The sequence below is a fragment of the Brassica napus genome, chromosome C3, assembly GCF_020379485.1.
Source record: "Brassica napus cultivar Da-Ae chromosome C3, Da-Ae, whole genome shotgun sequence".
NCBI classification, from domain to species: Eukaryota; Viridiplantae; Streptophyta; class Magnoliopsida; order Brassicales; family Brassicaceae; genus Brassica; species Brassica napus.
In genome coordinates this window covers 62,786,788-62,811,367 of record NC_063446.1, presented here as the reverse complement: position 1 = coordinate 62,811,367, position 24,580 = coordinate 62,786,788, and the positions used below count along the sequence as shown (strand labels likewise).

The following is a 24,580-nucleotide window of genomic DNA, read 5'->3' as shown; positions in this document are numbered from 1 at the left end:
TGTACCATAGTATCCATGCAAACTGATGATCATCCATCTGCGGGAAAACTCTCCAGAAGAGATGATCTATGTTTGTGAAGAGAGAGCTTGTTGGGAAAATAGGTGGATTTGATGGTATCTTTGAGAGAGCCCAAACCTGAAGTGCTGGAGGACATTCAAAAAACACATGGTTTATCGATTCTTCATCGGCTCCGCATCTTGCACAACATATATCCCCTTGTATCCCTTGCGCTTGCAGATTCTTCTTGACTGCTATACACCAAGTCACCAATTGCCATAGAAAATGTTTTATCTTTGGTGGGCACCGAATTTTCCAACAAAACGGCTTCAATACATCAACTGTGTGTCCAAACATTAATGGTGGTCTTTCCCTGTCTGGGTAAACCCGTTCTACCTGATATCCTGATTTAACCGAATATTTCCCATTGTTTGTGAAATGTCATCCATCCCTATCTACCATCTGGGTTCTGCTCAGTGGTATGGTTTCTATAATTTTCACATCCTGTGGGTCCACCACAGCCCGGAGTACATGCGAGTTCCAAGTTCGCGAAGTAGAATCAATGAGAGAATCCACTGTGAGGTCTGGGTAATAATTGGTTGGTTTTTATTAGCTGGTCTCGGGCGAGTGATTGGGAGCCATGAAGTTCTATATATATAATAAATAATTATTTAAATAAATAAAAATAAAAAAATAATTTTTTTATGTTTTTAAATTATATTTTTCCAAATTCGAACTTTTTATAAACTTTTTCTTGATTTTTTTTTTCAAAATTTCTTTTTGAAAATCGAAAATTATGTTCGAAACTTTTTTTAAAAAAATTAAAAATTTTTATGTATTTATTTATATATTTATTAGAATCCTAAATTTCACATTCCAAAAACCCTACCCACCCCTCAACTCTAAACTTTAAGTCTATATTAGTTAACCCTATGTGTATAAATGTCTTTTACCCTTCGTTAAAATTGAGGGAAAAAATGGTTAGTGTAAATAGTACTATGAATGTGGTATTAATATTCTTAGAGTTTAGAGTTATGGTGGAGTTTTGTGAATGAGGTTTAAAATTTAAAAAGATAAATAATTAATTTTTTTTTATTTTTTTAAATAGTTTCAAAAAGCATTTTCGAATTTCAAAAATAAAATTTTAAATTTCTTTTGAAAAAAAGTTTGAATTTGAAAACATAAAATTTGAAACTATTAAAAAGATTATTATTTGTATTTATTTATTTGTATTTATATATGTAGGGTATAAGGATATTTTGCTTCTTTAATCTGTTTTAGTCATTTTCTTCTTTAGAGTATATTTTAAAACTTAAAAATGGTGTATTTAAGATAATTTCTCTTAAATTTCTCTTAAATTTATCTTTAATTGATAGATTAAATTTATAATATTATAAATACTGTTACATATTTTGTTGGAAAATTTAAAATTTAAATGAAAACCTTTTTCTAATTTAATATAATATATTTATCGAATAATAAGTTTAGTAACATTGAATCACATATAAATAACTATGGATTTGTCATATTTCTTGTATTAATACAAGTGACAAACCATTAGTTTTGAAGGCCAACACTTGTGTGATATATTGGACGAAGGCGGCCCAATAATGTTAAAGCCCATAAGCAGAGTATAAGGCTTTTATAGTACTATTTATTTATTTACATATTTTAAAGCTGGAGTTAGTAAGTAGTGCTGGGAGCGGAGATCAGATCAGAGAGCTTCCCTTCCTTCATCAACGATGGAATATCGCAAAATCAAAGATGACGACGATGAGGTTCCTTCCTTCTTGCTTCTCATCTCTTTCTTTCGCTTTCAATTAGGGTTTCTTGCACATTCGTTGATTCTCAATTGTTTACTGAGCTTCAGGACGATCACGACGTCGCTTCTGATCTCGAGAGCTTGAAAGGAAAATCTCACACCGGTGAGAGCTTATTTCTCAATCTCCTCTTTCTCTTGTTCGGTTTTTTAATGATGCTCATTGGGAGATTCGATTTAACAGTTGCTTCGAGTAACATCGCTCTGGCTACTCTGGGTGGTGAGCGTACAAACTGGAAACGAAAGTAAGTTTCTTTTTCTTTTTTTTTTTAATGGAGAAAATAGGAAAGTTATTTTCTTTTTGTGATTAAAAGTTTAATTGTGGTTGTGGCAGGGGTGTAGTAACGTGTGCACTGACTATTCTCACGAGCTCTCAAGCGATACTCATCGTTTGGTCCAAGCGAGCTGGCAAGTATGAGTACAGTGTCACAACCGCCAACTTCTTGGTCAGTTTCTACTTACAGCATTGAGTGATGCCATTGTATGTTACAAGCTATAGCAACGTTTTGTGTAATATCTCTCGTTTGTCTGAATCAGGTTGAGACCCTGAAATGTGCGTTATCTCTGCTTGCATTGACAAGAATATGGAAAAACGATGGTGTTACTGACGACAACAGGTTATCTATTCTCACTTCTGCTACGTGAAATTATACTCATTGGTTTGCCACTAGCATCAGCTTCATTTAGTTTCCTTTATGTTCTGAGTTTCTGAATCTATCCTTTTATAATAAGGTTCTGGTTGGTTAGAATCATGTAGATGACTGACCATGCGTTTTCTCATTGATATTTGGCGTTATTAATGTTTCTGAATCAGGTTGAGCACAACATATGACGAAGTTAAAGTCTTTCCTATTCCTGCAGCTTTGTATCTTTTCAAGAATCTCTTACAGGTTTGGCTTTCTTGAGTTATTTTTTTTGGCTTAGGTCAATGTTTGTAATTTCTATGTTAATCAGTTACTAACTACTTAGTGGTGTATAACCTTTTATGTGGCAGTATTATATTTTTGCATACGTGGACGCCCCAGGCTATCAGATATTGAAGAACCTGAACATTATAAGTACTGGTGTCTTGTACAGAATTATACTTAAGAAAAAGTAGGTTGTTTATTTATCCAAATGGATTTCATTACTCTTTCTCTTCTTGGTTTTAACTACGAACAGGCTCTGCTAATTCCTGTCTTCTTTAACAGGTTGAGCGAGATTCAGTGGGCGGGCTTCATCCTATTGTGTTGTGGATGCACCACTGCTCAACTGAATTCAAAGTACATTTCCCCCTTTGATTTTATTACTGCTATCGACATGGGTTTCATTGACTTATTCATATGATGCATGTGCAGTCTCTACTGATTGTTATATTACATAGTCTCTCATATTGGATATTGTTTTTGCAGTTCTGATCGTGTACTTCAGACATCTCTTCCCGGTTGGATTATGGCGATTGTAAGTTTGTTACTCACCTTATCATGCTAATACCTACGAAGAGTTGTGAAGCTTCTTCCACGTTCACACCAGTTGATATGATTGTTTATCATCGTTTCTAGATCATGGCTCTTTTAAGTGGTTTCGCCGGAGTGTACACAGAGGTGAGCTTATCAGGAAGTCTCACTCAGAAGCTAGCGCTGACTTACTTCCTTTTATTTTGATTTCCAAAAGCTTATAACTTATAAGGGTTTTGCTTTCCATTTTGGCAGGCTATTATAAAGAAGCGGCCTTCAAGGAATATAAATGTACAGAACTTCTGGCTATATGTCTTTGGGATGGCGTTCAATGCTGTTGCTATAGTGATCCAAGATTTCGATGCAGTTACCAATAAGTAATTCTAAAACCCCTTTATTAGTTTTGTCCTTTCATATTGGCTACAAATTAGTTCATCTGCTCTGGTATTGAATGGGCTGGTTTTCCAATTTCAGGGGATTCTTCCATGGTTACTCATTCATCACAGTCCTCATGATTCTTAACCATGCTCTCAGGTAAAAAAAAAACTACTTTAGAGGCTAGACTCTCCTCTTAACTCTAGTTTCAGTTAGTGAAGTTAAAAACATTGTTCTCCTGTTGGTTTTTGCAGTGGCATTGCTGTGTCAATGGTGATGAAATATGCAGACAATATCGTAAAGGTAGTATTTTTTTCATTCGCCATCAGTCACTGCAGACTGGTTTTAACTATATAGCCGTTATGTAGGTTTATTCAACATCAGTGGCAATGCTTCTCACGGCGGTTGTTTCTGTATTCCTCTTCAACTTTCATCTTTCCCTTGCCTTCTTTTTGGGCTCAACGTAAGTTAACCACATTTTGTTTCTACCATAACAATCAATCATCTCTATTTTTCATATCAAAAGTAGTCAACATTTATGGAGAGAAGAGCTGATGCATCACTGTGCTTATGCTTTACAGGGTTGTCTCTGTTTCAGTATATTTGCATTCAGCCGGGAAGCTACGATAGTAAAAGAAAAATCTCTGAACTTTGTCTGGCAAAAAAAGGATCCGCTACTTATTCTCTAGTACAGAGTTAAAGCTTTTGAACGGTTGCTATTTTGTATTTCGTGTATATTTGATATACATTACTGTCTGAAAGTGAAAGCTATATTTTTGAAACATTGCCTTTTATATATAATCATTAATTCTTTTACCTTTGTCTACACGTTTATTATGAAGCGACATTATGTGTTCTTGGGTCTAAACAGTTAAGAAACTACATGAGATAAATGGCCTTGCTCGACAAATGAGGCAATGCAGTCATCGAACATCTCTTCAAGAGTCTTGAACTTGAGTCCGAGACTCTCTATCTTCGAAGTGTCAAACTCGTAATGCAGCCTATTCAGTTTCTCAAACCTGATTTTTTTTCCAAAGATTAGATTGTTTCATTGTATTCAAAGGATAATAAGGTTTGAGAAAAGGGTTTTAAAGATCAGTGTCTCAAAACCTCTTGGGGATAGGGAGTGATGGGTAACGTGTGGATAGGAAGGAAACCAGTTCCTCTAGACTGGCAACTTTAGAGCTGCAAATGTATCTGCCTTGAGCTGCCTCGTGTTCGAAAACGAGGATATGGGTTCTTGCCACGTCATCTATATGAACATACCCCATCTGTCCATGCCATTGAAACTTCTCTGTTTCTCCTGTTGTGTTGAGTAATAACAAGTTACAAGTATCTGCTACTATTCTGGTGATGTTGCCAAGAGAGTACAGTACCTTTCAGTAACCCGAGGACATCGGATGCTGTAGAACACAGATCAGGAGGCAGGCTTGGTCCAACGAGGAAGGATGGTAGAACAGTGACAAGGTCAATACCATTCTCTTCACAGAACTTCCATGCAGCTTGCTCGGCTAATGTCTTTGATAAAGCATACCAGACCTTTTGTTTTATTTTGCCATGTCCCCATCACAAACTGTTAGCTGATATGATTCTTGTGTTTGAGCAAAAAAAAGACTATTCAAATGATTATACCTGGAAACGCTTGCAGAGTTCCACAGAGGTCCAAACAGATTCATCAAGAGGGATATTTGGATCAAAATCATCTCTGATCCTGACTGTTGAAGAGGATGAGGTGAGAACCACACGCTTCAAAGACTGATTCTTCCTGCATGATCTCAGTACATTCAGTGTGCCCTCTATAGCTGGTTTCAAAATCTCCTCCTATGATCAGATCACATTATGTTAAAATGTTTCACAAAGCATACTGTGTGACCAGAAGTAAAAAAAAAGTTATAGTGGGATCATGCCTCTGGATTAGAGGTAGGTTTGAGGACAGGAGAAGCAGTATGGAAAACTCCATGGCATCCCATTATAGCATTATCAAAACTTCCATCTTCCATTAAATCAGCCTTCACCAACCTTAGTCTCTCCTTTGCCCCTTCCAGTTTCCAAAGGTGTGCAGCCTTCTTCTCATTTCCTGTCCAAACAGGAACACTTCACTGAGACTCAGTGTGGCTAGCTTTTATAGCAAGCAATGACAGGCAAGAAAAAGAAAACCTGGATCTCTGACTGTTCCTGTAACTTCATAACCCTCAAGGAGAAGCCTCTTCACAAGCCAAGAAGCTAAGAAGCCTGAAGCTCCGGTAACACAAACTTTTCCTTTGGTTTGATCCATTCTCCGATAACCGATGGAATCACACCAGACTAGTTATATAGCAATACCATGCTAAAAGGTAAGTATGGAGTAGGTGTGTCATTTAACTCGTGTGTGGTTTTGCTTATTTATCACCTAAAGATTGTTTTTATGACGGTTGTTGAACAAACACAATGGCCTAACTACCAATTTCTCTATGAAACAAGTTCTCCCTGTTCCATGACTCTCCTGTATTCCCTTTGGCTTGCTTAACACCTTAAGCGGTATACTGGAGCTTCCACCATTTCAACCAATAGGTGGACAAGATGAACTTCTAAACATACTGCAATAGCCAATTCTCTTCTCCCCACAAAATCTCTTAATACAAGGAACAAAAACTACTGCCTCACTGGAGAAAAATATTGAAATCATCTTGGTCAGCTCAAAAAAAAAAATACAAGGCAAACCCGTTTCGGAACAGGTCTTAGTGATTTTAGGAACCAAATTTAAATTTTTTTTATTTTTCAAAATTTGAAATCTTATCCCAAAACCCCACTCCCCAACTCTAAACCCTAAACCCTAAATCCTAAACCCTACCCCTTAACTCTAAACCCTAATGTCTAAATTAATTTACGATTGGGTTATAAGTGTATATTTATCTTTTTTGATAAAACATTAAGTGCTATTTTGGTCATTTTTATTCTTAAATACTATATTTGTGACAAAACTTTTTTAGTGCGTTATTTTTACAAAAAAAAAAAAAATACAAAATATCTTATTGAAATAGAAAAAAATAAAAATAGATTTTATCTGTTGTTTTGGTCTTTGTCTTGCCACCACAACGCTGTCACTCATCATATCTCTTTGATTGGTCTCGCCTCCGTCTCTTCATCGTCTTTCTACGATTTATTGCATGATTGTTTCTGACTCTATCGTGTTTTTCTTCTTCTTATAGGGTTTAAGTTTTACTTTATCTAAATGGCTTCCAAGCCAGACAAGAATCTGTCTCCTTCAGGTAACATTTTGCTGTCACAATCTGATCTGGTGCTGTTTTATGTTGTATTGAATCGTTTCTGAGTTTAAAGAGAATTGTATTTGGATAATTGGATTCACTGTAGATGATAAACCGGAATCAGACAACAAGAGTCCTAAACCGGAATCAAGAGCCTCAGGGAGTTCACCTTCATCAGCTAACCCTCCTGCCATGAATTTAAATGCTTTTGATTTCTCTAATATGGCTGGTATCCTCAACGTAAGTGTTGCACTTTCTTGTAGTAAAGTTATCTTCTTTGGAGCTTTCTACTGATGGGGGGTTTTTTTTTTTTGTTTCAGGATCCAAGCATCAGAGAATTGGCTGAGCAGATTGCTAAAGATCCTGCCTTTAACCAGTTGGCTGAGCAGCTTCAGAGATCTATCCCAAACGCAGCTCAAGGAGGAGGAGGAGCAGGTGGTTTCCCTAACATTGATCCACAACAGTATGTCAGCACTATGCAGCAGGTTATGCATAACCCTGAGTTTCAGACCATGGCTGAGCGTCTTGGTAAAGCTTTAGTGCAGGTGAGACAGAATATTAGGACAATGAATGTTCTGTTTTTATTTCTTTCCGGTACTTTGGTTATAAATCTGTTTCTGTTTTTGCCTCTCAGGATCCACAAATGTCTCCATTTTTGGAGGCTTTCTCAAACCCTGAAACAGCGGAGCATTTGACTGAGCGTATGGCGCGGATGAAAGAAGATCCTGAGTTGAAACCTATACTTGATGAGATTGGTGCCGGTGGCCCTTCTGCTATGAGGAAGTCAGTGACATACAATCTTTTTTTCTCTCTAAATGTTTTTTTGCTTATGGAGGAATGATTTTTATATGGTATTATCAGGTATTGGAATGATAAGGACGTGCTGAAAAAGCTTGGTGAAGCAATGGGTATGCCTATTGCTGGCTTGCCACACCAGGCTGCTTCAGCTGAGCCCGAGGTAGCGGAAGAAGAAGGTGAGGAAGGGGAAGAAGAGGAAGATGAGTCTATTGTTCATCACACTGCTAGTCGTGGAGATGTTGAGGTTAGACTGCTTCCTACTTTGTTAAAATCTCATTTGCTTGATTTATCATTTATGTGTTGCTTAAAGACTATTCCACATTCAAGATTTTGTCTTGTTGATTGAATTAGGGTTTGAAAAATGCTTTGGCATCTGGTGGCAACAAAGATGAAGAAGATTCTGAGGGAAGGACTGCATTGCATTTTGCTTGTGGATACGGCGAGGTATGCAACTCTCCTCTTTATCAATCTAGGCCAATTTAATATTCGGATTTTTGATAGTCCTCTTTTGTGTTACTAGCTCTTGAAGTTAAGTATCTTTATCATCATTAACTTGGTAGACAAGTAACCAGTTTACTCCACTTGGTAGTTTTCATGACACAATTACTTGTAGCATGATTAATATTTAATCAAAGAACAATGATATAGAAATATAATTAGCTAATGGATTATATTGAGATTAACCTCATTGATCTCTTTCCGCCTGCAGTTGAAATGTGCTCAAGTTCTTATTGATGCTGGAGCAAGTGTAAACGCCGTTGACAAAAACAAGAACACGCCTCTGCATTACGCTGCCGGTTACGGGAGAAAAGAGTGTGTAAGCCTTCTCCTTGAGAATGGTGCTGCTGTGTAAGTCTCACAACACAACACATATAGAGAAACGACTCCATTGAAACACTTTTTCACGACCTAAATTATATATATCCTCTTTGTGGTTCGCAGGACTCTGCAAAACCTAGATGAGAAGACACCCATTGATGTGGCCAAGCTCAACAACCAGCTCGAGGTGGTGAAGCTTCTCGAGAAGGATGCTTTCCTTTGAGCGTGGCCGCTTTCATATTGCCTTTGAGGGATCTGTCTTGTGTTGCGTCTCTTGAACCACCAATTTCACAGACCTTTATAGACCTTTTTTTTTTCTTATTTAATTGTGTTTTATTAGTTACTACTCTCTCTCCTTCTAAACTTGTCTTTTTAATGGTGTCTTTGATTTCATCAAAAGTCAATAAAGAATGAAAGAGCACTCAACTTTTAACCAAACATATTTGTTCTATTTTTGCTTTAAAATTTCAAGAATAATTTTGGTTTATTAAGACCAAACTACTTCATACCAAAGTGATTCTATTCTTTTGTGTACTGTTGTCTGAAATTCCCTATGTCGGAAACTTTCCACATTTATACACAAGCTTCAAAATCAAATACTATAGTTTATTATTAAATACATCCGAAAGTCTTGTCTCTTGTTCTCTGATACGTATACGTTCGCAATGAACTGCATGCATCGTTCACGGTTTTTGATAAAGTCTTTGTTAAGCAGAGCAAGAACCATTGCACGTCTTGGATCCACTACTCTCTCTCAGCCGCAACCACCGTCTCTCTCCTCCACCGTCATGAGTAGACTTGAAACTCACAACACAAGGCTCTGCATCGTCGGTAGTGGTCCGGCGGCTCACACGGCGGCTATTTACGCAGCTAGAGCTGAACTTAAGCCTCTTCTCTTCGAAGGATGGATGGCTAACGACATAGCTCCCGGTGGTCAACTAACAACCACCACCGACGTCGAGAACTTCCCTGGCTTTCCAGAAGGTATATCCTGAGGCCTGAGCATATGACCGGTCCTGATTATAGACGACTAAAATATTGACCTATAATTTTCAAAATTTTAGAAAAAAATCACATACATATCTCCAAATTTCTATTAAAAAGTTTATATAATTTTTTACTAAATTGTTTATTGCTCACAAAATCTGTATGACTAACACTGAGTTAACCGTCCGGACAATAGTTTGGGGCATACTCCCTCTATTTCAATATAATCGGTGTTTAAAGTTTTCGCACATAGCTTAGTGAAATATAAATTTTTATACAATTTATTTTAGTTACATAAAAATATTATTAAATAAAGCTAGTTCAACTAATTAGAAAATACAGTATTTTGTATCAAGTGATATTAAATTTTATCTAAAATATTGAGATATCAATTATTTTATAACAAAAAAATAAATAAACACCACTTATATTGAAACGTGAAACTTTCACGGATGGAATATATTGAATGAATTAGACATATTTTATTTTACTTTTATATATATTTTTCAATTAGTGTTAATTTGTAAACATAATTCATTTTTTTATAAAATGTAAAAACATCAGTTGTTCTTAATTTTTTGAAGGTATACTCGGAGCAGAGCTCACGGACAAGTTCCGGAAGCAGTCGGAGAGGTTTGGTACGACTATCTTCACGGAGACAGTGACCAAAGTCGACTTCACGTCGAAGCCGTTTAAGCTGTTCACAGAGTCCAGAGCCGTTCTGGCCGACGCTGTGATTCTTGCTACTGGAGCTGTGGCTAAGCGGCTTAGCTTCCCTGGCTCTGGTGAAGGCTCAGGAGGTTTCTGGAACCGTGGAATCTCGGCTTGTGCTGTCTGCGACGGAGCTGCTCCTATATTCCGTGATAAACCTCTTGCGGTTATCGGGGGAGGCGACTCGGCGATGGAAGAGGCTAACTTCCTCACCAAGTATGGATCCAAGGTGTATATAATCCATAGGAGAGACGCTTTTAGAGCCTCTAAGATTATGCAGCAGAGAGCTCTGGCTAATCCTAAGATCGACGTGATTTGGAACTCGACGGTTGTGGAGGCTTATGGGGAATGGGAGGGAGGCGTTCTTGGAGGTTTGAAGGTGAAGAATGTGGTTACTGGAGAGGTTTTGGATTTGAAGGTTTCTGGATTGTTCTTTGCTATTGGTCATGAGCCAGCAACGAAGTTTCTTGATGGTGCGGTGAAGCTTGATTCAGATGGTTATGTGGTGACGAAGCCTGGTTCTACACAGACTAGTGTTGCCGGAGTTTTTGCCGCCGGGGATGTCCAGGACAAGAAGTACAAGCAGGCGGTAACAGCTGCGGGAACTGGTTAGTTCTCTATTTTTCCATTGTTTTGTAATGTTAGAGTTGTGTTTCTATAAGAACGGTTGTAACAAATGTCGTTAGCTCTTAGAAATGGATCAAAATGTCGTTTGAGACGAAACTAATATTATATGCTGTGGGCTCGTATCTATGAAATTACATGTTTTGGTTTAGAACCTCCTGGTAATCTAAAATAAATGGTTGTTGTTAGTTAGTTATTTTAGTGAAGTGAGTAACTGTTTTAAAATGCTTAGGTATTGAATTTGTGTTTAATGTGTGTTTTAGTTTCCTCTGAGCCGGGACAGAATAGCATAGTGGTAAAACACTAGAGTGAACTGGATCCCAAGGCACACGGGTTCGACTCCTCCGGGATTCCAGAGAGCGCCCAGTGACAAAAAAAAAAAAAAAAAAAAGAAGTTTCCTCTGTAACCTTGTGGCTTCCATTGCAAGGAATAAACTTGTGTTCTTGAACTTAATATTTTTGTATCATCTAGTTCAATTAAAAATTGATGCAAGCTAAGGTTTTGTGTTTGGAGTTTGTCTTATCTGAGTGTGTTGTGTTGCATTGCTTAGTAGTTAGTAAAGAATTTTAATTACATTCTTTGTTCAAAAAAAAAAATTTTACATTCTCTCTTTGTTTAGCTATATATGTAGAAAATTAATTTTCATCACAAGTTATTTGATTGGTTGTGTAGGATGCATGGCAGCTTTGGATGCGGAGCATTACTTACAGGAGATTGGATCTCGATCAGCAAGGCAAGAGTGACTGAAAAATACTCACATCAAGCCTTGGTCATAGAGCTAACTATTGATCCATCATTCTGCTAGACATGGACAAGAACGAGATTTGATCTTTAGCATAATAGTTCACAGACATTGATTTGCGTACTTCTTAATACTGCAGTTTGAGTTGAGTACGGATATTCTTCAAAGCTGTAGCTCCAATGGTAAACTAGCTACGAATAAATTCCTTAAGATATGATTCGCAGATGATGACTTTACATTCAAAAATTCAGTAAATGATTTGTCCAAACTAATTAAAATATTATTGTTCGTCTTATAATAAATACAAAGATGTGTTTCTAGAGATGGTTAATGTACACATAGCTTAACTGTAACGCTTAACTAACTATACCAGAAAACTCTGATTGTTCACAAGTCTCTGAAATGAAATTAACTCCACTCGGTGACGTTAAAATAAAGTCTCTGAAACCTCTTGTTTAGGATGCAAGCTTCCGACAACATGCCAAACGTGATATTATAATCTCTCAGTAAAAGCAGTCCTACTGCGTCGAGGTTAGAGTGTCTAATTTGTTCAGCTTAAAAGATCTAAATTTAATGTGCTTTCTTTAATGAAGCTTGTGTGTATTCTCCAATACATTACAAGAGATTTGCCATGATGAGGCTGGTAAAAAGTTAAGATGGAATAGTAAATTAAAAGGGACATGTATAATGTGAACACCGAAAATAAGTAGGAAAAAGGCTAGGAAAAATTAAGACATTTGAGAGATGAAGTAAATCTTTGAACTATATATCACTTTATTTACTATGACAAAAGATAGTTAGGAGGAAAGTACATTATACATAATTTATTTTCCAATATACTTTATAAACCTCGGACCATCCCTTTTATCTGAACTTTATTTTATTCTTCTTAGTTTAGTAGTTGATTGGATGTATATATTCGTGAAATCATCTCCATCTAAGAAGAAAATATTCGTGAAAGCAAACCTCCACTTTACACTAGACACATTATACGCTAAAAACTAAATGGCCATCGAAGAAAGTGAAAAATCAAACCCACCCTTTAGATACTAAACATTAAAAAATAATCGCTAAAACCTAAACCAAAATGTTAAGGTATTTTTGATTAAGCATATTTTAAAAATTGGTAACTAACTTGAGATATTTTAAGCAATTTCTCAAATACTTTTTAGTACTTTAAACTATAAAATATTTCTTTGAGAATATTTATCAAAGAAAGTGAAAAATAAGTTCTGTCTTTTTTTTTTTTTTTTTTTTTGTCTTAGACATGTATCAAAGAACTTTTTTTTTTTTTTTGTTGTATTAAAAAAAAAAAAAAAAAAAGTTCTGTCTTAGACAAGAAAATACAGAAAAAGTCGGATAACATTGAGCTATTTGTAGAAGAAAAAAGAACATTAAAAAGCGTAGTTGAATGATGAAATGTGTTATAGTTTGGAGAAAATGAAAGAAAAGAGATAAGGCATAAGATTCCATTAAGTGAAACTGAAAGGTTGGATAACATTGGAGCTTGTCATGCGTTTCTAGTGTCTATAAGTTGGGTGGTACGTTTATCGTTTCGTTTACCTTTTCCCATTTATCACTTTAATTTATTCCCACATATTTATCGTCTGCATCTAGGCTAAACACATGTACAAGATAAAAATACAAAAATGAATGAAGGGATGTGGAACTTATAATCCACAAATACAAACTAATTTTTTTTTTTGAATGACTACTTCATTAATTTAATAGAAAAAACATTACAACGATAGAGGATTAGAAGCAGAAACTGAAAGAACACCTTTAGCAAGGGCATCTGCAGCTGAGTTGTTCGAACGAGAAATCTAAACAAAAGAAATCACAGAGAACTCTAAAGACAATTGTAGAATATCGTGGACGATTCCAAACAGCTCTTAAGAAGTTTTCTGTCGTTGATGGCTCTGACTAATGTCTAAGCATCTGAATACACTGTCAGGGTGGAGAAACCCTTCTGGCGGGCTTGGAGAACAGCTTCACGCATGACCAGACTCTCCGCCATGAGGGGGAAAGACACGAAGGTCTCCTATCTGCTTTATGTGAGGATGGTGCGTCCTAAGTGATCTTTGAATAGCCAGCCAAGACCTGCCTTATTTACTCCGTCTTTCCACGACGCATCCGTGTAAACCGAGACTCCGCCCGTGTTGTTCCTTGCGTTGATACCCTGATTCAGCTTCTGAGTAGATAAGAACTGCGTGTTACGCTTTAGCTGAGCCTCCTGTCATTCTCGTGATAAGCAAATAGCTTTAGTCAATGTTTCCAGTGGTGAGAAAACTTTGTTTTCGAAGATTAGTTGGTTTCTAGATGTCCATATCGTCCAACAAATCCAGGGAAACAGAGGGCCAGATATCAATCCTGATGGTGGGAGATTTAAGGTCTTCTTTGATTCTTTTAGCGATGTTGCGAAGATTGTAGCAGAAGTGATGCGTTCCACATGGAGTAGAGGTGCCATTTCCCAGATGCTTGCAGCAAAACGGCAATGCAGGAACAGGTGAGTTGTAGTCTCGCGGAGTCCGCAGTGTATACATTTTGAATTTGACAAAATGCTTCTCTTTTCAAGGTTCTCTCCTAGCGGTAAGACTCCCTTGACAATTTTCCATAGGAAAACTCTGATTTTCGGTGAGAAATCTCCTCTCCAGATGTCAGTGTTCCAGCTGCAAGGGTGTTGTGGTGCCGGTTGTAGTTGTGTTGCCTCCTTCATTGATATACCGGTGTAGTAACCTATTGTGTGCTGTAGACGCCATCTTTTGTTGGGAGTCATACCAGTGCGTCGGATTTGCCTAACTTTTTTGGTTTTATGCTTAGAATTTCGGTAGCAGCAGTAGGCAGAACGCGTCCTATCAGTTCTATGTTTCATATACCAGAATCACCAATCATGAGCTCAGATACTCGCCAATCCTTTGTCTCGCTTGGGGGTGGTCCCATTGGGCGAGATGGTGTTTCTGAAGAGAGCCAAGGTTCCTCCCATATCAAGGTGTCTCTGCCATTGCCTATAGCTTTGCCAGTGTTTGCCATCAGTAGGTCATGTCCACAGAGAATGCTTCGCCACCCATGGGATATGGAGGATGTAGCTGAGACTTGGGAAAATGGTTGAAATTTGCAGTATTTGCCGAGTAGGACTCTTGCAAGAAGGCAGTCAGGTCTTGTGTAAATTCTCCAGCTAAGTTTTTCTAGCATCGCCACGTTAAACGTCTCTATATCGCGAAGCCCTATCCCTCCATCACCCTTTGATATCGCTAGTTCCGAAAATGCTATCCAACATATTTTTCTTTTATCAGGATTGGCATCCCAGAAGAACCTTGTGAGTGCAGATTAAATTCGTTTAATGAGGCTGAGGAGTAGTTTGAAGCAGGTCATAGCATATGGCGGTTTGACTGAAATCACAGACTTGAGCATGACAATCTTCCCCGTGCTAGACAACTTCTTAGTGTTCCAACTCGCAGCCTTCTGTCTTATGCTGTCAACAATAAACGTGAACATATCTTTCTTCCTTCTGCCGAAGTGTTCAGGGAGACCGAGATACTTGCCCACACCTCCTTCCTTAGTGATACCTAGGCTGGTATGTACTCTAATCTTCACTTCCATGGGAGTCTTTTTCGAGAACGTGATGGATGATTTTGGAGCACTTATCATCTGTCCTGAAGCAGTCTCGTACTTGTCCAGGATGGTTTTTAGAGTGTCTACACTTCGCTGCGATGTCTTAATGAAGAACATAGTGTCGTCTACGAAGAGAAGATGGTTAACTTGGGGACTACCTCGAGCCACTCTGATCCCAGCCAATGTGCCTCGATTATGTGCAACCGTGCACAACCCGGATAAGACTTGGCTGCACATAATGAAGATGTAAAGAGATAACGGGTCGCCTTGCCTTATCCCTCTTTCCGGAACTATATGACTCCGAGCTTCACCGTTAAACAAGATCGAGTAAGAAACTGAGGTTATACAACTCATTACTCGATTGCAAAAGATCTTGCTGAATCTAAATCTTAGCAAGACAGCTTCAATAAACCTTCATTCTAGTCGATCGTATGTTTTGCTCATGTTAGTTTTTACCGCCATAGAACAATGTTTGACAGCTCCCGATCTCTTCAAGAAATGGAGAGTTTCATGTGTAATCATAACATTATCAGCAATAGATCGACCCGGTACAAATGCCGACTGGTTTTTAGAGATTATCAACTCCAATATCGGTTGTAGGCGCTTGGTGATGATCTTAGAAATGATTTTGTAGTACACACTTCTCAAGGCAATGGGTCGATAGTCCGCAACTGCTCGTGGGGAATGTATCTTCGGGATGAGTCGAATGTGAGTATGATTGATGTTGTTTAGCAATATACCAGAGCTGAAGAACAATTTGATTTCTCGAGAAACTGCAGGCCCCACTGTACTCCAGTTTGTCCGGAAGAACCCTGCAGAGAACCCGTCAGGTCCCGGGGCCTTGTCGGGATGGATAGAGAATATGACAGCTTTGATCTCCTCGTCTGAAGGTATGGCTGAGATCTCATCGTTCAGTTCTTCCGAAATGGATGGGAAAACTGCTTCCTCCACTGTCCCTGTGGCTTCGGAATTGTTGGATTTGAACAGGGAAGCAAAGTAATCAGAGATCACTTCTATGATCTCGTGTTCCTCAAACACAGCAGTCCCATGAGCGTCTTCAAGGACTGAAAACTTATTTATCGTCCATCGTTGTCAGGTAGAAGCATGGAAGAACCCTGAGTTCCTGTCTCCTAACGCAAGCCATAGTGTTCTACTTCTTTGGCGCCAATACTCCTCTTCCTCGCTGTAAGCTTTCCTGAGTCGTAAGTTAATCTCAGATATCAAACTTTCATTTGGTTTCGAACTGATCATGGCTTCTTCGAGCCGAGGTTTCTCCAAATTTATTTGTACTTGGCTATTGATATGATGAGTTCGGTTCCATTTGGAAATCGCGCTCCTTCACGCTGATATCTTGCTTTCTACTGAGTCTCCGTTCTCAAGCCAAGCTTTGGCAATGAGTTTTCTAACCTCCTCGTTTTTGCAGAGTTTCCTGTCGTACCGGAATAGTCCTTTCTTTTTCCTTGGGTCTGGCTCTAGAAAGGCGATGATTGGTCTGTGGACTGAACCGCCAAAGTTTAGGTATGAGCATCTTCCGGAAGGGAATAACTCAGCCCATAAGCTATTTTACATGGCTCTGTCCAATCTGCAATGGACAGTATGGGTGTGGCGTACACCTCTCCATGAGAGAAAATTCCTGGAATGTCACATTGAGACATGAAGATTCTAAAATCAATGAAAGTGCCTTCCGCTCTAGCTGGACCACCATCTTTCTCCGAATTATCAATGATGTCGTTGAAGTCCCCGGTAAGGAACCAAGGCCCTGTTCTGTTCAGGGAGATCTCTGTGATACGTTGTAGTATTTCTCTGCGTCGTGCCTGCTCTGGTGCTCCGTATGTGAAGGTTGCAAAGAATTTTTCGTTCTTGTATTCTATTTCAGAATCAATAAAATTATTGCACAAGTAGAGAACATGAAGTTTGATAGAAGTGTTCCATAACAGAGTTAAGCCTCCTCCTCCAGGACTATGAGGCGGTACATGAATTTGCGATACAAATTGTAAATCAACCAGTTTTTCAGTCACAAAAATCCGGGGGATTTTTTTGTCTCCATGAGAAATATGATGTTGGGATCAAAATCTTTCTTCAGTTCCCGCAATCTCTGGACTGTTGTGGGATTCCCCAACCCACAACAGTTCCAGCTCAATATCTTTAAAGAAGAGAGTTGGGCGGGTTGTGAAAATCTGCCATTGTTGGTGTTGGCTTAGCTCCTCTACCATGGGTTGTCTTTCTTGCCTTTGGGACTCCTGAAGTCTCACCAGCCACACTTGTGTCTGGTGCACTTGATATAGGAAGTCTTGGAACTTGCAGATTCCTACTTTGTGTAGCTCGTTTCACCCCATTCTGCCGTTCCGTGTTTTGTGAAGAGTAGGATTTACGTACTCAAGGTGAGTTTTAGATCACCACTTTCCTTTTCTTGGATCCCGCTCCTCGTAACAATTGCTGCGTAGCGTTTGTGGAGCTTTTCCCTGGGGGACGTCCTCTTTTCTGTGGTTGGATTGGTTGCATTGAGACCACTAAATCAGGGCTAGGTACCTTAGCAACCTCCTGTGACTTAGTATGTGGTGAGGGTTCGTCATTTAATTCCAGTTCTGCGTAGAATGCTTAGTTGCTTGCATTTTGGTTCACTCTATTGATAGCGCCCTCCAGTAGCGAGGCTGCTGTATTCGCCATTAAACCTTGGGTTTCGCATTCAAGAACCCTTTGCCTTCTTGCAGCACTCTCCACTGGATCAGAGACATTGACATACTAGAGTGTCACCTCCTGTAGCTCAGACATGATGTCATTATGCATCTATTGGACGTCTTGTTCTATATTAGGCGGTTGCTGTATTGGGGTGGTAAAGGGAGTGTTGATGTGATCTTCCATAACCGGGGGGGGGGGGGGGGGGCTCTTTTGTTTCCAGACGAGTTGACCCCTTTTAGACTGGTTGCCAAAAGATAGGGACCATCGGCGTGAGTCGTCTCTTAGGAGGGTGGTTTGTGTCATGTGATCCTTGGATTTACTGCGCAGCGGGGGGGGGGGGGGGAGCTCCTTCGGTCTCTTCGGTAAGAGTGAGAGTCACTGGGTGATTGAGCTTTCTCTGGCTGTTTTCCTTTCTCTTGGTTGCGTTTTTGTGGACTGTTTGTAGTCTTCCTATTGTAGGTAGTAGTTGACGTTTTAGATGAAGGTCTTGCTCCAAAGGGTCTTCCATATCTATCCAAACGTTCACTATAATTCCTCTGATTCCTCATATCTTTGTAACTGTTCTGCTCTGGGATGGTGATGTTATGGCTGATAGGAGGGTTCCTTGAGTGTCTTGGCGGTTCAGGTAGCTGATGTCTGATCTCCCTGGCTGCGTTGTCCGTAGTCCCCGGTGCCTGATGATAGGACTCTTGGTCGCTTTGGTTTTGACATTGGTATTCTTCATGATGTAGACTGTAGCACAATTGACAATGGTTTGCAAGTTTTTCATACTCCAATGAGACAATAGTTTCCTCACCCGAATCAAACTCAACAATGGTTTCCTTGATCAGCGGTTTCAGACCATCAATCGTAACCCTGATTCTTGCTACCAGAGGAGTCACTTCGTAGTCATCAAGATCGCCAAGCTCTCCTCCGATTTTGTAGAGCATTTCTTTCCTCCAGTAGTGAAGGGGTAGGCCTTTTAGCTCTATCCAAAAAGGAATCTGCGAGGGGTAGTTTGGAGATATGATAGGTTCCCATTACTGAATAATCACCATCCATCGAGCATAGTGGTATGGTCTGTGAGCCAAGACGTAGTCGAGGTCTTCTTTGCTTTCAAATCTCACTTGAAAGCAACTCTGGCCAAGGTCGGAGCAGGAGACAGCCCCCTTTGCGCTCCACCGACGAGTTAAGAATGGGATTAAACGCCAGATCTTCTGTTCCTTTGGGTTTGTGAGTCTACCGATGAGAGTGAGTTCATTGTCGAGAATAGCTTGGGTTGTGTCGATCTCTGGGGGCCTGATACGGAGCGGAGGCGCCTTGGTTGGTTGAGAGTCGATTGCTTTCCCTTTTTCTGCGTATGTTAAGTGTCGTGCCATGGTTGAAGGTGCTGAGAAGTCTAAAGTGTAGTTTAGCAGTAATTTCGGCTGATTGTCTATTTTGACGACGATTCAATGAGGGGCTTTTTGGTTGCTTTGAGAGTGTGTAGTAGCTTCGGTGAGGGGCGCAGAGCGTGATGTCGTTGGGCTTCGTCGATATTGGGAAGCGGCTCCGGCGGGAGGATGGGCCCTCCGACGGAAAGTCGAGGACTGAACCCGGGAAAATTACGCAAGTGGTTTCAGATTTGAAAAACTATCCCAAAAGGGAAGTGGAACCGGGTTGGTGAGAGGTGTCAGTCTTGGTCAGGGATTCAAAATTGAGCTAAATTGGGTAAAACCGGTTAGGAAAAAACTGCGGAATGTGAAAAGCTGGTTTAGTTTTACTGTCTAGTAAAACGTGCCTAGGAGAGAAATTTTTTTTATAAATTTCAAACCTCCAGAGAAGCTCACCTTCCTCCTATCTATACAAACTAATTAGTCTGTATGTTTTAACTTAGATATTGCCCAGACAAGTAACCATTTAAAAAAAACTGCGAATATAACTATCTCACGAATCTATAAGTATCGTCGAATTACTATGATCGTGAATGGGATGTTGTGTCATGTGTGTGTACCGTCAACTTTATGTTTGTTCCATATGGAGTATTTTCAGATATTTGAGATATTTTGTTAAATCAATAAATGCTTGTTGCATTAGTTTATCCTCATCAACTTGCAATCTTGCGATACCAAAAATTTCTATAAACCGTCAATAATAAGTTCGTCAATCCATAAAAGGAAAAGCTTGAACTGCTATAATGGCGAAAGAACCTAACAAATTAATTGCAACTAATTTATGTTTTTGTCAACTTCCTAATTTATGTTTTATGTTGATATTTTGGAGATATTTTGTTAGATATTTTGAGAAAACATTGTTAGGTATAAACAATTCTGTGGGATTGTATGATGAAGTTTATTTCACTTTGAAAATAAATAACAAAATACATTTGTGACACGTTATCTAATCAATTTGTATAATTTTTCTATACTTCTTTCACGTTATAGAATCAAATACCATAAGTCTGTAACTTCGTATATTTATGGTCATTGAAAGAAAACCAACTTGTAAATTTCTCTGCTCGTCTGAATTGACCGAGAGTGAGTCATCCTTATTTGGGGGAAAGGAGAGGAGACCATACATCTTTCTTTGACTTTATGACTAAAATGTTGAAGATTTTTAAATTTACTTGCACTTTTTTTTTTAATTTGCATATTCTTCCTGACTATTCACTTTTAGCGAGAACTTTTCAGTTGAAAATACGATTGCTCTCATTTCCACTAAAACTATATCAATAAGGTAAAAAAGTATTTTACTCATTTTACTCTAATTACTGTACATTCAAAGATAAAATCATTTATTTTGTTCCTTACGGTTTGGGTGGAGCCGTTGAGAAAAACTGTTGAGTTGGTTTCCCTTTTCTTACTTTACAACTTTTTACTCTCGTTTCTTTTACTTTTTGTTACTCTAAGTTCAGCTATAAGCAGTAAGAGCATCTCCAATGTAAAACTCTATTTTTTTCTTTAAAATAGAGTAAAAGTGAAAATAGAGTAAAATTGCTCAAAGCCTATTCCATATCCAATTCCATAATAGAGTGATGAATAAACAAAAAATAGATTACTCCATAATGGAATAAATTTTATTATGGAATGAGATATGTAGTTGGATCGAAGCATATCTTATTTCATATTCATTTTTACTCAATTATTTTTCGGAGATGCCGTAAGTACCGAACACACCCCAAATATTACAGTCAGTAAGTATACTGTCTACGCACTAAATTTTGCTCACACTAGATTGGACTTACAGTTTTGCTAACCATCAAACAAAATAATAGCTAGTTTATTACTTGTGCCGTTACTTTTTCATAAAGGAAATAACTTTGTTAACAAAAATTAATTTGTAGTTTAAGCCATTTGTCGGAAAAAGATAAACGACCAATCACTTGCTAGATACTTTGCAAAACATTACACCGAAATTAAGGAAATAGTACATACTGTCCAGTTCCAAATAAACCTTTTGAGTCTTTATTCTTTTTTGGTTCTGTGCTCACACGGATTCACATGACCAACTCTTTTGTCAGTGCTCATGTTGTCTAAATCAATTAAATCATGGAGTATATTTTAAAATTAATCTTATGCAAATTGTGAGTTTCTGGGAAAGAAATTAACATGTCGTACTTGTAAACACGCATCGGACTGATTCAGATTCAGAACAGTGTTACAGTCTTACAGAGGATAAAAATCGAAGTAACTAAAAGACCCCTAGTTAATTAATACTTTACTTTTCTTAATTATTGCCGATAATTTTTCACAAATTTGTAAAATAGAGAAAGTAAAAAGAACATTTTAAGGAAGAAAAGCAGGAATATTGGCGGAACTGAACTGTGAAGGATGTTGATGACGAGGAGGCTGATCTTTGCCATGACCCTCCGCCGTGGAATCGTGGTGGCCACACCGATCACACTTCACCGGAACCAAAATTCTACGACAAGAAGGACACGACGACCGAGAAGTCAACCACTTATCTATGCACGCCACGTGGAAGGCGTGTCTGCATAAGGGTAATATCCTGATCTCTTCTCCGTCTGAAAACTCCATTAAGCATATGGCGCACTCGGTGGATGATTCTCCCTCTCCGGAGGAGGAGCTCGGCGAGTCTGCGGCGGTGAAGGTTGACTTAGGGAGGGACTGGAGAGCTTTTTTCTTGAGACCTTTGTTCGGGGGCGGAGATTCTCCTACGGCGGAGGAGTTAACGCCGGCCAGACGGCGGATCCAGGCGCAGCGAGCTACCGCGGCTAAGCCGGCTACGCATATGAGAGCGCAGAGAAGAGCTGAGAGTATCACAACCATGTCAGTTTCGGCGGCTAGTATTTCTTCCGGCGGTGGCGGCGCCGACTCAGTTCCAAGGAATCTAGAGGAACGTGTCATGTTGTTTGAGCTTGAGTGTTTGGAGAGAAAGATGAAACGTGAAAGTGGTGAAGATAAAGAGGAAGAAAGAATCTGTTGTTGTTTAGAGAGGAAGAAAGAATCTGATCCAATTAGTAATAATAGAGACACACACATACACATTTATACTTATATACATATATGCCTAATTTGCAGATAATTAAACCGTATAAATAGATAATTGTTAAATCCATGTCATATCGATAGAAAAGTTGTATGAAAAGAAAAAAAGTAGTTTTACAACTTCTACAAAAGAATTAAAAAAAGGAGACTGAAGTATCCATAAAGCTAAACATATTTGCATCTTTACTCGGAGTAAAAGATTGATTTATCCAGCTTCGATGTTTTAAAATCTTTCCTAATTTGTATAACGTTATTGTAGTATATTATTTTAACTGAGAATATTTAGGTGTGTATTTTCATCTGGAGGTTTTTTATTGACAGTATTGTTGGATTAAAAAAACAGAACAATTCATGGTTATCAGAAAGTACTGTTATGAACAATGTGGATTGCTAGGAACCAAATGGCCAATCCGTGGCCCATAGAGAGAGAAAGAGTCGGCGGCCCAAAGGGGAGAGAGAGTCGGCCGCCCCTTGTCTAGATAATGTTTCCATTTATCTTTCATGTTTATCTTTAGGAGGTTTCCCTTTTTCTCTAGGATTATGATTTGGATATTTTCCTTTTATCTATCCCTTGTATCCCCTATATAAGGGAACACTTTGATTCATAAATAATACAGAACATTAGACACGATTTCATCTCTTGTTCACAACACGTTATCAGCACGATAGCCTCTGAACCCTGAGACCAAAACCGAAACCAAAAAGTCTAAGCCGGCGATCCAAAACTCAAACCCTAACCCTAACCTTGCTCTTAAGTTCATCAAGAACTCAGGAGATCAATCTCAGCTTCTCAGATCACGTTCCAGACCGAGAAGAACCGCCATCCAGCTCGCGATCGAACCCGAACCCCGCGACTGTCCCGAGACTATCCGATACCCGATCAGCTCGCAGCCGAGACGCCTCCAGCCCGCGATCGTTCCATCCGCGACCCGATAGGAGGCAACAGCCATCCGATCATCTCAGCTTGAAGTCTCTTCCATTCTATGGTGGTCCGGTTCATAATCCCCTACGAAACAAAGGTATAAACACAATCTGAGAACCTAGACAGTAAGAACCCTAATTCCATCATTATGGAAACTATGAAACCCTAAAAGAAATCATGAGATTAAAATCGACAACCTCTTAGAACTAGAAACATGAATCGATTCCAATTAGAACCTATCTTGAATGTTGATTGATTGAATCTGAAATTGACAAACCCTAATCAAGGAATCGAAATCCCTAAACCCTAAAGGAAGCATGTAGCCGATTTTAAGATTGATCTTGACTGATTATTTTCTGATTTGAATTGAGGTTTAGGAATGTCTTAGATTGCTTGAAATCGATCTGTCTGAAAATACTTAAGGCCTTGAAACCTTAAACATAAGTTGATAGAATTTTAAAGATTGAAACCCTAGGGATGCTTAGATCGTTTACATAAATCAGAATATGGTATTGCATTCGCAACTGATTAAAACAGGATCGGCCAGCATATAGAAAACACTTGATCTCGAATCTGATTGCATTAAAACTCATATGGCCGAGTGGCATTGATCCCCCTGGTACATGTAGAATTAAATTTTAGGATTGATCGCACCATGGTAAATTTAGGATTGCATAACCGAACCCATTGATTGATCATATAGCCGTGCGGCTTGTTTGATAGTACCATGGTCGACTAGCAATTGTTTGATATCATAAATGCATAAGACGTGTTGTGGCCGAGCTTGCATATATCCTGCGGCCACGTGATCCCATTGAGAATCTAATGTCTTGTATGATAATGTGGATCAGATGTCGAAAATAGCAAACAGAGACTATGCAGCCCTTAATCTCTCCGAAGACAATTACTTGCAGTGGGCGCTAGACACAAGGATTAGTCTAAAGTCCAAAGGACTCGGTGATACCATCACTGAGGGTAATGATGAGAATGAAAAGAATAGATACAGGGCCATATGTTATATGCACCATCATCTCATCGAAGGTCTTAAGGATCAGTACATGACAATTGAGAGTCCACTCGATCTTTGGAATGCTTTAAAGCACAGATACGATCACCAAAAGATGGTGTTGCTTCCAAAGGCAAGACACGACTGGATGCATCTCAGATTCATGGACTTTAAGTCCGTGGACGAGTACAATTCAGCCTTGTTCAAAATTGTTTCTGTACTAAGGCTGTGTGGTGAAGAAGTGTCCGATGTGATGATGCTTGAAAAGACATATACGACTTTCAATCAGTCGAACTCTGTGTTGCAACAGCAATACAGGACAAAAGGTTTTGCCACATAT

At 38.8% G+C, this 24,580-nt stretch overlaps 5 protein-coding genes across 5 annotated transcripts; 3 read left to right on the top strand and 2 right to left on the bottom strand.

Moving 5' to 3' along the window:
* The first annotated feature begins 1,664 nt into the window (after positions 1-1,664).
* On the top strand, positions 1,665-4,444 carry LOC111204719 (CMP-sialic acid transporter 4). Its single transcript, XM_022700037.2, has 15 exons — positions 1,665-1,776; positions 1,869-1,923; positions 2,002-2,062; positions 2,152-2,263; positions 2,355-2,434; positions 2,632-2,707; positions 2,812-2,912; positions 3,008-3,079; positions 3,209-3,257; positions 3,359-3,400; positions 3,509-3,630; positions 3,728-3,787; positions 3,883-3,931; positions 3,997-4,091; positions 4,210-4,444. Exons 1-15 carry the CDS (start codon positions 1,741-1,743, stop codon positions 4,256-4,258), a joined length of 1,059 nt encoding a protein of 352 aa, XP_022555758.2. The 5' UTR covers positions 1,665-1,740; the 3' UTR covers positions 4,259-4,444.
* LOC125583803 (tetraketide alpha-pyrone reductase 1) lies at positions 4,336-5,922 on the bottom strand. The gene is made up of 6 exons (XM_048751310.1): positions 5,786-5,922; positions 5,536-5,705; positions 5,261-5,449; positions 5,005-5,167; positions 4,739-4,931; positions 4,336-4,647 (listed from the first exon to the last, which is right to left on the bottom strand). Exons 1-6 carry the CDS (start codon positions 5,901-5,903, stop codon positions 4,500-4,502), a joined length of 981 nt encoding a protein of 326 aa, XP_048607267.1. The 5' UTR covers positions 5,904-5,922; the 3' UTR covers positions 4,336-4,499.
* Positions 5,923-6,671: 749 nt separating this feature from the next.
* Positions 6,672-9,003, top strand: LOC111204722 (ankyrin repeat domain-containing protein 2A-like). Its single transcript, XM_022700040.2, has 9 exons — positions 6,672-6,732; positions 6,817-6,876; positions 6,980-7,113; positions 7,194-7,418; positions 7,508-7,656; positions 7,735-7,915; positions 8,023-8,115; positions 8,381-8,520; positions 8,614-9,003. The coding sequence occupies exons 2-9, from the start codon at positions 6,840-6,842 to the stop codon at positions 8,711-8,713; spliced, it is 1,059 nt and encodes a 352-aa protein (XP_022555761.2). The 5' UTR covers positions 6,672-6,732; positions 6,817-6,839; the 3' UTR covers positions 8,714-9,003.
* A 139-nt stretch (positions 9,004-9,142) lies between these two features.
* Positions 9,143-11,877, top strand: LOC111204721 (thioredoxin reductase 1, mitochondrial). The gene is made up of 3 exons (XM_022700039.2): positions 9,143-9,474; positions 10,062-10,796; positions 11,486-11,877. The coding sequence occupies exons 1-3, from the start codon at positions 9,156-9,158 to the stop codon at positions 11,554-11,556; spliced, it is 1,125 nt and encodes a 374-aa protein (XP_022555760.2). The 5' UTR covers positions 9,143-9,155; the 3' UTR covers positions 11,557-11,877.
* Positions 11,878-21,403: 9,526 nt separating this feature from the next.
* Positions 21,404-22,314, bottom strand: LOC125583802 (probable E3 ubiquitin-protein ligase ATL45). The gene has a single exon (XM_048751309.1). It carries the CDS (start codon positions 22,310-22,312, stop codon positions 21,590-21,592), a length of 723 nt encoding a protein of 240 aa, XP_048607266.1. The 5' UTR covers positions 22,313-22,314; the 3' UTR covers positions 21,404-21,589.
* Between the last annotated feature and the right edge of the window lie 2,266 nt (positions 22,315-24,580).